The sequence below is a fragment of the Pseudonaja textilis genome, chromosome 2 (assembly GCF_049901715.1).
Source record: "Pseudonaja textilis isolate UNSWEBS1 chromosome 2, rPseTex1.2, whole genome shotgun sequence".
Lineage (NCBI taxonomy): Eukaryota > Metazoa > Chordata > Lepidosauria > Squamata > Elapidae > Pseudonaja > Pseudonaja textilis.
The window spans coordinates 75,456,976-75,470,226 of record NC_141991.1 but is presented as its reverse complement, the minus strand read 5'-3'; the positions used below and the strand labels follow the sequence as shown (position 1 = coordinate 75,470,226).

The window sequence follows — 13,251 nt, the reverse complement described above, 5'->3', positions numbered from 1 at the left end:
GAAAATAGACATGATAGAACCTAAATTAAATGTTATCAAGTCTGTACACTCTTCAGCATGGGAATCTAAATCATGTTTACTATGCTTTATCAATTCTATTTTTTCAATAATAAGACTATTGGGGATTAATTTGCACTAGTTATGAATAGATAATATATACTTAATGCATTCAGAGCTACAGTACAGTCAGGCTACTCGTTGACTTAGTAACATAGCCCACAATATTGGTCATAAGGGTCATAAAGCAGATCACCACATAACTGACTAGTTGCAAGTCAAGGACCTCTATCTGTATATGTTTTACAGCTCGCTTGTGTAGTAAAATAAGATCAACAGTTACCTTTGGGTAAGTTTTTATTTATATAAATGCCTATCACTCCAAATTAATTTAGTCAATAAATGTCAGTTACTGAGTATGTTCTGTATTACCAGAAGATAACGCTGAATAAGTATATAATTATTCTATTACAATATTAACTTCACAGGACATTAAAACGAAAGACTTTTTGAGAATAACTAATTCAATAGCATTTTTAGATGAGAGTGACTACACTATAATTTAGATATTATATAAAGGCTAGTTGGACTAAGTGATTGATATGTTCAAAGATTATCCCCAAAAATGAAAACTGTAAGATGGTGCTACAAACAAGATAAATATGTTGTCTGGGTGTTAGTTAACATTTCTCATTCTCCAAGATAATGCCAATGTTCATCATCTTCAGTTCTGCTAACATCTAGTGGTGATTTACCAATTTAACTATCCTTACATAGAATAAATAGGATATTTCTATTCATCTTTTATTATTTTCAATTATCCATATTAAACATATAATACTGCTAAATGAGGGTGTACTCAGGAAGAATCGAAAAAATGTCAAGATGATGGCCACCCCAAGGAAGGAATCAAAATCACCTTTTATATGCCTTTTTTGTGTATTCACCATTTTAATTGTTTTGCCCCCCCCAAACCAGACACTCATCCTGATAAATATTTTTAAAAGAATATCCAAAGAATCATTTTTTCCATAACATTTTTGCTTGCGCTTTATTGGTAGTCTTTACTTTGTTTTTTGTATCTTTATTCTGATGCAACTTCCTTAAAAAAATTACTAAATGCTAAACCAAAAACTAATCTCATTAACTGAAATGAGAGTATTCTAGGAGAAAAATGCCAGCTAACATTCAACATTTTATTATTTTCAGAATAGTTTCCCCACAATTATTCATACCACAAAATGTGACACTGATAAATATTTTGAAGAGTATGCAAAGAATCTCAGTAGCTACAATGAAGTTTAACTAATTTCAGAGTTATCCCACAGAAAAAACATCTGCATATTTTCTTTCATAAATCTGTTGCTTAGGATGTCATTTAAAACTGATACTGTGATACATATTGTTAAATTATTAATATATTGCTACAATTTCTATATAATAGGTGCAAGATATGAATCTGTGACAAAATATTCTGGAAGATATAGGACACTGTGGACTTTCATACCATAAATGTTGAGGGAGGGCCCTCTGACAATTTTTTTTAAGCAGAACTTTCTAATAGCAATAAGTAGGGAGCATGGTCCAAGGACATGTGAGGGGTGGCTGAGCCTCATGTTCTAACTGTCAAATTAGTCTGCAACTGCCGGTTTCTTCCCCCTCTATTCTAGTTGGAGTTCTTAGCTAGAATAAGCCTCAGGACCTCTCAACCAATGCTACCTAAAATTATTTAAAATAAATGCATTTTTGCTAATTGGTGTAGATAGGGAAGATTTCTTTTTAACGGGAAATATCACAGAGGTTTTTAAGAAGATTTTTTTCTGAAAGTTCTCATAAAAGTTGGAAAATTACAATTGTGAATGATATCCCCATCTTGACAATTCCCTGGTTCTGTGCTGAAAACATGGTCTGAAATTAATTCCCTTATGCTTTCTGTGTACTTTCCTTAGATTGCTATATGCTCTATTTTTTTACAGAAGAGCAGCAGATATACAGTATTAAAATAAGAATGAATAAAATATCTTGCCACATGGTAAGAGTGGAAGAGAAAGACTAGGAAGTCATAATATTTAACTTCTCTTAATTCAGTTATATCTTCATTTAATTAAACTGATGTTTAATGCTATACAAAACTAAATGTCATATAGGCCTCAAAAAATCCATAAACTAACTTTGACAACCAAATGAATTAACACAGTGAAGCAATGTTAACTCTATAATCTCATATTTTAAGAAACTTATGCATCTTCTCCCATGAAGACTTGTACAGTAGTTTAAAGTATTGATTGAAGCTTGTCTAGATTACTTTAAAAACATTTACAACAGAAAGAACAAGCATTCCTGCCAAAGATTCATAGAATAGGGACTGTCTATACAAATGGTTAGCCATCGGTGTCATCCTTACTGAAATAAATTGGAATCAATAATGCAAACCAGTACTTTTGGACATCCTTAAATTTATTTTTGGGAATGAGGGCTAAAACTAAGAATCAGGATAAAACTAATTAATACTAAGATAAAATGAGAAGGGCAAAACATGCTTTCTAAGTATAGTTAAACCACACGTTATGATTACTCTTGATTTCTACATTATGTGAATACTAATTGTAGCATGATTTTTGCTGGTGCTTGAGGATTTCAGATTATATTCTGATTAGTCGTAAAGGAATTGCTATGAGGTTAAACAGGAACAATTCCTGTTCGTACATCTTTCTAGGCAAAAATTACAAAATTATTCCTCAAATCTTTTTGCATTCATTTTGGAGTTCATGAAACTTTGTATTTGGGTGACCTTAGAAAACAAGCATCTTGTTAGATTGTTACTCTTCAGCATTTTATACTTTGAATAAAATATTGAATAATCAAAGCTTGGAATTTTAAACTTATGTCAAGGTAACATTATTCAGTTGGATCCTGGAAGATTTTTATGAATGGGAGAGCTTTTACTGTCTATGAAAGAGTACTGATATAACTGATATTCAATATTTTATTTGAAATGATGGTTTAATGGGTTAATTCTGGTGAAAGGAAAGGCAACACTTCCTTTTTCTCCAAAAGTTTAAGGTGCATTCTGGGTCTTGAGGATACAGAAAGGTCAAATGGCAAAAATCCCTGCTCCCTTTCTGCCAGTAACCTGGCAGTCTTGCGGGCTGCCAGTCAAAGAACAGTGCTGGCCAATGCTATGTCTGTTAGAGGGAACAGTGACCAGGTAGATGTATTTCCTAAGCAAGAACACTACTTCCTTCCAATGATATTATAAACTGGAAATCTCTGCTTGTTATAACCAGAATCTCCAGACCATTGTGAACAAGGTGAAATTATTTTTGAATTAGTAACTGGATTATAACTACAATGGATCTTATATTGAACGATTTCATAATCCACTTGTATAATTTCATAGATGCAATCTTGGGACTGAAATAATATAGCGTTGTATATAGAGACATTTGGCTTTTGGGGCAAACTGTTTTGAAGCAAGAAAGATGCACCTGTAACAAATATAATTTGCATAAAATGTGGAGCTCAGCTTTTTTCCTTCTGAAAAGAGCCATTTTTATCACCAGGTTAATTACAAATGCTTTAACAATAGGATGTTTCACGTTACTCTTATAATCTTATATATTATAATAGAAACATTCATATTAAATGGTTTGATGAAACACTCACTGGTGGGTTGGTGGGAATAATATTTTCTGTATTTATTGAGTTCTGCGATTCCAAAAGAATAAGCAGCACAATGGGCATCTTTTCCAAGTTTGCAAAAGAGAGCAGCCATGGTGGGATTTTTGTTTTTAAAGCAAAAATTATTATTTTTCAAATCTGTACATTGAGATGAATATTATAGAGTACCCTTCATTTTATAATAATAATAATAATAATAATAATAAAGATTTGACGGTTGAGGTGTTCATGTTTTTGAATTTCTGCAGTAAAATAAAGTTCCACAAAGGAATCTTTCAAAACTTTAGTCAGACTGAACATGTAAAGTGGGGTTTTTCCCAGAGATGATACTTTCTTCAGGAGGAGAAGCAGCCATGAGTCATGAAATGGATCAGAGTGACCCAGGATGAAACTAGTTTCTTCAAGGTTGAAGCAAGTAGCAACAAGTGTGGTTATAGCTGTGTTACCTTTCCAGACTGGAAATTCTTCCGCAAGGTTTGTTCAATTTCTAGGGCTGAATCTTTTTTTTCTTTTTCATTTTCTCTCCCTTTTCTGCCTCTGTCTATGTGCAACAGAGTTAGAAAGTTGAAAGCTAAAAAGATTGTCCAGGAATGTTCTTTCTCCATGCAATAAAGCAAGTATTTTCAGTATGGTTAATCCACACAATAGCATTAGCAGCAAATGACATCCATTCCTGACTGTTTCAGAATGTTGAGTGCTTCTGTCTTTCTGCATGTGTGTGTGTGTGTGTGGTCTGTTCATATTTTAAATAGTCCATATATGACAATATTCAGTATTACAAGATCAATATATTACTGTTGAAAACATTGTTTTGTGATTTTTTTCCTCTTTTTATATAAAAAAAATAATAAAAATAAACATTTATCTCACTATTATTTACACAGTCCATGCGTGTGGAATCACTGCAAAATAAAACAAAGTAATGCATGTTTTAATACAGGCAGGCAGGCACTTTTCTCTCACACACTGTTTAATTAAAATGCAGTTTCTTTAAATATATCCTTAAAGAGCAGTAAACAAGGCATTTTTGAAATGCTGTTAGGGAACATGTAGACAAGCCTTAAAACATTATAAAGAATCTATATTCTCAGAGTTCACGGCAGATGTATGAAGCACATTTCCTATTTCTCTTTCAAAGACAAATGGCAAAGTATATTTTAGAAATAGGAACATGTCATTTACATATGTTTGATAAGATTTGTGGGAAGATAGCAAGGACACAAAAAGGAGATTGTAGAAGTCATCCACTATCTGTGTTTTGCTGCTGGGTACTAAAATTCAAAGTAGCAAAATTAATCTTGTTATTTTGATGGTGAATAATTGTGCTTTTCAACCTCAAGGCAATTAGAAGGTCTCTCTTACTTATAAAGATCAATGTATGTGAATCAAAATGTGGGTAAAAAATGTTTTATGTTAAGGAGGAAAGTGGTTGCTTCTCCTCCTTCCACTTGCATGAGCCAAGTTCATGGACTTTAAAACAAATGGTTAAAAGCACATTAAAAATAAATATAAAAACAACTGAAAAGCAAGGTGCAAAATCATACTGAAACTGAAGTAAAGGCAGATTTTTATGCATTGCACATAATTGTTATTGTTAACTATAATTTGAAATTCGACAAAGATAGGAAGTATTTCTCTGACTTAGTCCTCTTTTATATTGGTATTAATACACAGTCCTAAGCCCTTTTCAGCTGTTATGAAAATGAGAAAATCAACTGCATTCAAGGCTTGAGTGTATTAGCCTTACTTTCCCTATGAGGAAGCTAAACACCTGCAGTGGAAAGTCTCTTCTATCCAATGAATATCTCCTTCTTAGTGGTTTCGGAAAATCAGAATACTTAATCATATGAAGAGCCTCTCCATTCTACACATGGAAAGCAATACAAATGGGTCATCCCAGAGCAAATCAACAAGGCTATGAAAGCACAAAGATCCAGATTTACTTCAGTTTATTGTTTACAATTGAATATACTGTGTTATCTCTCTTGCTTAACAACCATCCAAATTCAGGACAAAAAAATATATAAAATACATTTGTAATACCTTGTGCCAACATCCTGGTACTGGTAATCCATCTGGACCCTGTAATGAAATAAAAAAAATCATTTTATATTATTGGAAAACAGCTAAGAAGCAAATGCCACTTCATGATGATTCTGGAAAGTCTACAGCAGCTATTATAAAGGGCAGCTAACGTGAAGACCCATACAGAAATCATGTGCTGGTTTGAAAAAAAACATTGGAATAAACAATGTTTCATTAGTTAATAGCCATTAAAAAAAATCAAATCTCTGGATTCTCCCATGCATTTATCTTCTCAAAGTGTTTTGATTTATGGAATCACATGAATCTTTGAGGCAGGAAAAGCTATAGCATAGCTAAATTAAATCCGCCTGTGCAGTCTGTAGGAAGTACTATTGAATTTAACCCCACAGCAGGTTCTGATAGAAGTTTACAAAGGCTATATCCTGATAAGAGTGGGAACAATGATTAGGAAAATCCAAGCATTTTTTAGTTTTTTTTTATTATTATCCTCCATGTCTATGTTTTCAGTTTACAACTATCAATTGGTGGAGGGACACACTTGATACATTAGCTATATAAACATGTCAGGGCTCTGACAAATCCACCTCTATTCAAATCATAAGTCTAGCCGCATCTCTCAGAGTAAAAAATAAATAAATGATTTATTCGGAGTGACCATGTCGGCATTACCTGGGTGCAGCCAACACTAAGACAAATCATTCATTTCCTCCTTGACCCTAGCCTTTCCCCCACCCCCTGGATGTATATTTTCCAATGGGACACATCCATAGCTAGGAGTTATCAATCATGCTTTCCAGTAATAATATTGCACAATAGCTTTGGGCTGCCAAGGTGATTATATGAAGCATTTCAGGAATGCACTACTTCCCCCCCACTCCCTTTCTACTGGCAACTAAAAAAGACCAAATAAGTATTTTTTAGTTGACACATTACAGCAGCTATGCACAACATGCTCAAAAGCTCCTCAATCAATTTTGCACAAACAAGATGCGCTTCATAAAGCTTGTGGCATCTAGATAAAAAAGGCTGGAATAAAATACAGTAAATGGAACTTGACATCAGATATTAAGATTTGCAATTTTCTCCTAAGAATCTGATGGGGTAAATTAATGGCAACCACTAAAGCTGATGCATCACTGATTACAAAATCTGAGGAACCAGAGCAGAGCCGAGTTTAAAAAAGACAAGGCAAATAGAACAACTAAAATCAACCATGATATTCATAGAGGGAGGAGACCAGAAGACAGGACTGACAAAGCAGACCTAATTGGGAAGAGGTGAATTGGAATATCCTCCCAATCTAGGATTTTGTTGAGATTTTCAGAGTTTGTCCCGAATGTAGCATTAGCTGTTTTATGTAGTTCAACCAACACAAACTTATAATAATTCAAGATTTGTACTGTTCAAAGAGACAATGGTGGGATCCAACAAAACTGAAAAATACCTTATGAAGCAAATAGCTTGTTAGGAAGTAAAATGGTGATTTGAAATGGCTCAGATTTAGACTTAAAAAGGAATGTCCTGGTGCTTTGAATCATCCCCATTTCCCAGTAATTATTAAGATGTGACAACTATACTTCTGTGAATCAGGCAATCAGCCCAATCAAAACTACTTTTTCAGAGCCAAAGCAAAGATAGAGAAGAAAGAAAAAGTGGGTACCGCAGAAACCAAGGAACACTTAATATTAACAAAGGGAAAATAGCCATACATTATGAACATTTGGTTGAATATTACTGCTAAAACACAAATCTCACTGCAGCAACATATAGCGTGTGAATTAAATGTTGTCTTTGACAACATCCTGTGTGAAATCACAAGTCAACTTGCTCAGATGTTCTTAAAGCACATGGGTGTAAAACTCAATTGCGTCATGCGATGTATTGCACTGTTTTTTGCTTTTGCGGAGCCAGGGTGAGCGTGGCCTGCATGTGACGTACAACAGATTCTGCTTTTAAAATATTTTAAACACACACACACCCCAATAATTTGCCTTTGTGACTGGCTGCGTTATAGAATTTTGTTTCCTATACTCAAACATAGTAAGATGCTGATCCAAACTTTGAAATTTTTTTAAGATGGAGTACATAAATCCCAACTGAAAGATTTTGAGAAAGGTGCCACCCTCTGTGAAAGAGAAAGATAGTTTCCCAGACTGGGAGGAAGGGAGAACATGGGAAGATGTCAAGCAGAAAAAGTCATGCAGGAGGAGGAAGGAAGAGAAAGATACTGTACCAAAGGACACAGCATTTCCACACCATCCAGTTCTGGTAAATTTGGCTCCCCTTTAAAAATGAACTGTTAATTGAAAATGGAGAGAAGATTAATAGGAAAGGAAGAAGGAACAGAAATAAAGAAAAATTCCGTGGTTGACTGAAACCTTATAGCTAGAGTGGTCAGCCTCCTAAGAAGAGGCCTAGTGATAAAGTGATGTGACCCAACAGAGCTGTCCAATTTTTTTCAACTCTAACCTTTTTTGTGTGTGTGTTCTGTTTTAAAGGGAGGACCAGGAGCAGAAAGGAGGCAAGCTGTTCCATTTCTTCTCAAAAACCTACATTTGGGGGGAGGTTGGGTATCTTAAAGAAGACAATGGAAGCAGTTTGACTTTCAGAGGCCTCCTACTCCTTCTGCCATCCTTATTTTTGGAGGTCGGGGGCAAGGAACCACAAGAATAGTGTCCTTGGAAATGGCATTTTGGTGATGTGACCAAAATTAGAAGCCACAACCAAGGGACTCCAAAGCTGACCACAGCCTGTTGGCTACCCACTTTTGCTATAGAGGCTTCAGGATAAAACTGACAGGTGACAAGAGGGAACAACAAAGGCCTTTCTGTTTTTTAATGAAGCAAGGCTTTATGTGGTATTGTCCTAAAATGACATGCGAGGAATGTGGCTTTCAGGATGGCTTTAGCCATCTGTTCAATATTAGGGAGCAAAACACACATTCTAGTCTGTGGCATAAGAAAGGCCAATAATCAGAAGTATTAGCATTCACTTAGACACTTTGTTTCAAACAATCTCTCTCTCCAAAATGTTTTGAAATAGTTTATACTAACGTTTTCAAGCGCATCAAGAATATCCCCCCCCCCCAATAAAATCATACCACGGGGCAAGGCTGATCTAATCCAGGAGGGCCTGGTTCTCCTTTTTGTCCCTTTGCTCCTTTTCTGCCTGGCAATCCTCTTTCTCCCTGTTGACATTAAAATAAAGAGATACATATATTCTTAAAGAATTTGAATGACAAATGTCTCAAATGTCACCTAGCTGAATTCTACTTTGCATAATAGAATGATTTATTTGACTTAAATGACTGACATGGCTTCAGACCCTTCCTACAGAAACATTTGACTTATATAAATAATGGAAATGAAACAGTGATCCAAGAAATTAGCTTAATAAAAATTAAGATGACTTACACGACATTGTTAAATACCTAATAAAGAAGGTTTAGATCAGGGGTGTCAAATGCAACAACATGTCCTCCTGTGACATATCACAACTTTCCCCCCCCCTTTGCTAAAGGAGTGGGCGTGGCCAGCACGTGATACATATGGCCCGCGGGCCGTGAGTTTGACACCCCTGGTTTAGATTAAGGTTAGCAGTTTTTTTAGTCCCCCATAACAAAACAATAATGGCCAAATAAACAAAGAACGCCCACCATTTCAGAAAATCAGCATATACATATACTTCCCTGTACTCAGAGTTTGTAATTCTAGGAGATTATGTTTTCTGAAAATGTTTTATTTAAATCTGGGTACCATAGGTAGCTTAGATACTGTGCTGCCAAGCCTAAATTAGATCTGTAACTTGTAAAGAAGTGTTTACATAATGTAAAAAAATAAAAATGTAATCTTAACAGAACTATGAATTATATTATGACTTATATTCATTCTTAAATGTTTTCCTATACAAGTATGTGGAAAATTAACATATCAAGGAAGATGATTTTTTAAATGTTTTTAATAAGACAATTTCCGAGAGCAGAAATGTCTTATAAAGGTATGGGAATAAAATAAAAAGTACTAAAATATGTATGTATATATTTTTTTATAAAAAATATAAGTATAAATTTAAAATATAAATTTTCCAGTACAAAATGTGCAACCACATATGATTTTAATTATGTGAATTCTTTGAATTAAATACATTGAGTCAATTATTAAGATAAAGGGTAATATTTGTACAAAATACTGTGCTAATAGATTCTGCCTTGTTAGAATATAATATGACAAATTATCTATGCTTAATCCCATTTAGAATATATGGGAGAGTAAAGGTGCAGAGATAGTTTATTTAAAGAGCTGAAAACAAAACAAGAACTTATTTCAGAGTATTAAAAACAATTGCAACCTTTTCTCCTCTTTCACTTTTTTCTCCTTTTTCTCCTCGGAGTCCAGGGAAACCCTAGAAAAATAAGGCAGCAATATTTAGAGTCAAATACACAAGAATAACATTAAGCATAAAGCAAAAGACAACACATTGCTTTCTTTCAAATAAGTATAGTCAAGAATCATTCTCAGAGGAAAGAAGAAACATTTTTTAGTGTTGATGTGTATATGCATGAGGTTGCACACCCACAGAGACTTGTGCGCATGCGCTCACACACACACACACAGAGTTATACAATCTTAATAGGAATTCTGAAATGTATAATATTCAAATCTGTTAAGAAGCCACTAGATGGCACAGAACTCAAACTCAACAAACAGGACAACAGCACTGCATTATGACATCCTTATGATAGGGACCATATGAAGAAAGCTGATATCTCCGCTTCAAAACCATGTGTAGTTTAGAGTTCACTTTTTAATTTACTCAGAAACTATGACTGATAGCCACTGTAATCCAGAGAACAGAAAACCTGGAAGACTTAATCTCAAGCATCCCGCTAACTTTCAGTTTATATCTTTTATTTAGAAAACAGGAGTGAATGACCTACTTTAGGGCTGCTTTTTTTCAGCTGAAGGACAAAGTTTATTGTAAATACTACAGATAGATCTTGCCTTAATTGGGACCAGCAACCATGTTTCAAACCTAAGTGGTTGTTAAAATGGGAAATTAGGTGACCTTTATTGTACTTTGTGGCTGGAAAGAGACAAGACAAGTTTCACACTTTTCGCTTTTGTTCACCTCCTAAACGCTCTCCTGCCTTGGGAATTGCTCAAGTGCCTGCTTACTATCTTGTACACACTGATAAAAAAAGCAAATGTGCCAGAGCCCAGGTGGGGAGCCATGGGTGCACTACCAAAACTGCTTGCAGTAGTCTCTTTCTCCCCATTCTCTCTGCTCTATGGGAAAAGAAGGAAGCAAGCAATTTTTGTAGGCAGAAACATTGTCTTGCTTGACCCTTCCTCCCATCCCCACTCACAAAATGGAGAGGTTGTAGAGGGATTTCAAGAGAGCAAGATGCACATCAAAAGCAATGTGATCAGAGTTATGAATGCACTATGAGCGGGGAGGGAAGAAAGCAGTTTTTGTAAATCACTCCTTTGACTCCTTTCCACTCCTTGCCATCATCACATTGCTTTTGGAGTGTAGAACAGCAAACAGCTTGCTCTCTTGTAATCCCTTCCTCTAAAACTGCTCTGCAAGGGGGTGAAAATTCAGGTCAGGCACAGAAATTGGTTGTAAACTAATAATATATTCCCAATTAATTCCCAAGGGGGCATACAAATTATTTTATATATATTATTTTATCTATTTTATAATTTTATATATATTTATATATAATTTTTTATATTTTATATATAAACGAAGCAACAAAATGACAAAAAGTAGCAGAGGATAGTTAGGACTAATTTAACAGAATTAAAACTCTAAATTTTTTGCATGTTATTTAAAAGTATATAGGGGAAACATGAAGTGACTCATCACAATCCACTTTTCTTGATAAAGCAGAATTAAACAAGGTAGAAATATTGGGCAGAACATGGGTTCTGGAATTATTTTTAATCTCTTAATAGTAGCTCCATTTTGGGTCACATGACCAGGAATTCAGAATACATTCTGCGCCACTGTCCACTTTCCTTCCACTGAAGCACAACAGGGTATTAAATGGGTGTTGTTTATCTGCAGCCCCTAGTCAGATCCAATCTATGTTTGAATGTGATCACCTTCCGCAAGAATCAGTATCAACCCCTAGGGATTTATGGAATTAGCCATTATTGTTATTATATCCAAAACAATGTGGAATTCCGGCTGCCAATTTTTTAGCTGTCATTAACCTTCATATTCATAAACTTCTTCCCAATAATTTAGGATGTTGTACTGTATTAGTGTAGTATATTTGCAGATCCAAGCAATATGACCTTTTGTAATTGACAGTTGAAAATTTTGTCAGTGTACAGGTTTTCTAAGTGCTGCCCAAGATTTTTTGGTATGGCACATACTCTGATGATAATTACCACCACTGATTTATGCCATAATCTTTCAATTACAATTTTCAAATCTTGATATTTTGTGATCTTCTCCAATTTTTTGTCTTATTCTACTATACCACATCAATTATCCATACTTCTTTTCCCTTTTCAACTTCAGTTCAATCTGGTGTGTTATGAGCCAAAACTAGATCAGCTTATATTCAAAAATCCCACAATATTTTAACCTGCTCATTTTTTATCACTTTTTAAATTACCAGTTTTTCATTACAGGCACATGAAATTTTACATACGTTCCAGTGAATCATTGTGGCAACTATATTACATCATTGTTTATAATCAGTTTTTGTGATCTTCTTGCATGAGCTGAGTATATGACATACTGTTTCTTCTGCTTCTTTGCACAATCTGTACTTTGAATCATTTGATGTTTTTTCATCAGTTCTGGTCTTTTTTATTGTTTATAATATAAAATATAAAAATACAAAAAAAAATAATAGGAAAGAGTGGGAGGGAAAAGGGAAAGGAAAGGTGTAGAAAAGAGGGAGAAAAGAAAGAAAAGGCAGCACATGCGTAGCTGCACATATGTACGCTTGCCGGCCACTCATGCAAAGTCATCCCCTCTCCATCCTCCTTCCCCACCAGTCCGCAAAGCCAGAAAGTTGGGGAATTCTGATCTAAATTATTTCCTACATTACTTGGTGATATATTAATGACACTGTGTGGGTAAATTATTGATTACTTACATCTAATCCTGGCTCCCCTGGCTTTCCCTGCATTATTAGAAAGGAGAAATAAAGAACATTGATAAGATGACAGTGGAATGGCACATTAACTGGGTTATGTTAAGTCTATAATTTATATTAAAAAATACCAAATCTGGGTGTCTTAGTAGATTTATTGAGTTTATTTATTTAGTGTTTGGACACACAAAGCATAATTTTAGGGACAAAAAGCATAATTTTAGGGACAAAAAGAAAGCAAATGTGATAAAGGTTTTTTATTATTTTTGTACATTTTTTTAAAAAAATTACAAACACAGATAGCAGATTTTCTCCTATATTTGATTTAGGCAACCTGGCTAAAATGGATCCCTGAATTTCAACCTATGAGAATTGGAGCTGTCCCTATTACAAGTGTTTGCTTCCCTGAA

General features: G+C 34.5%; 1 protein-coding gene across 1 annotated transcript in view; it reads right to left on the bottom strand.

The window, feature by feature from the left end:
- Nucleotides 1-1,020: 1,020 nt before the first annotated feature.
- COL23A1 (collagen type XXIII alpha 1 chain) overlaps nt 1,021-13,251 on the bottom strand; it is a 305,935-nt gene continuing 293,704 nt past the window's right edge. The window contains exons 29-34 of the mRNA XM_087924342.1: nt 12,845-12,871; nt 10,072-10,125; nt 8,825-8,911; nt 7,958-8,020; nt 5,722-5,760; nt 1,021-4,219 (exon numbers count right to left, since the gene is read on the bottom strand). Of these exons, the coding sequence (XP_087780468.1) occupies nt 4,166-4,219; nt 5,722-5,760; nt 7,958-8,020; nt 8,825-8,911; nt 10,072-10,125; nt 12,845-12,871 (324 nt within the window). The 3' untranslated portion in view covers nt 1,021-4,165. The remainder of the gene's footprint in view (nt 4,220-5,721; nt 5,761-7,957; nt 8,021-8,824; nt 8,912-10,071; nt 10,126-12,844; nt 12,872-13,251) is intronic.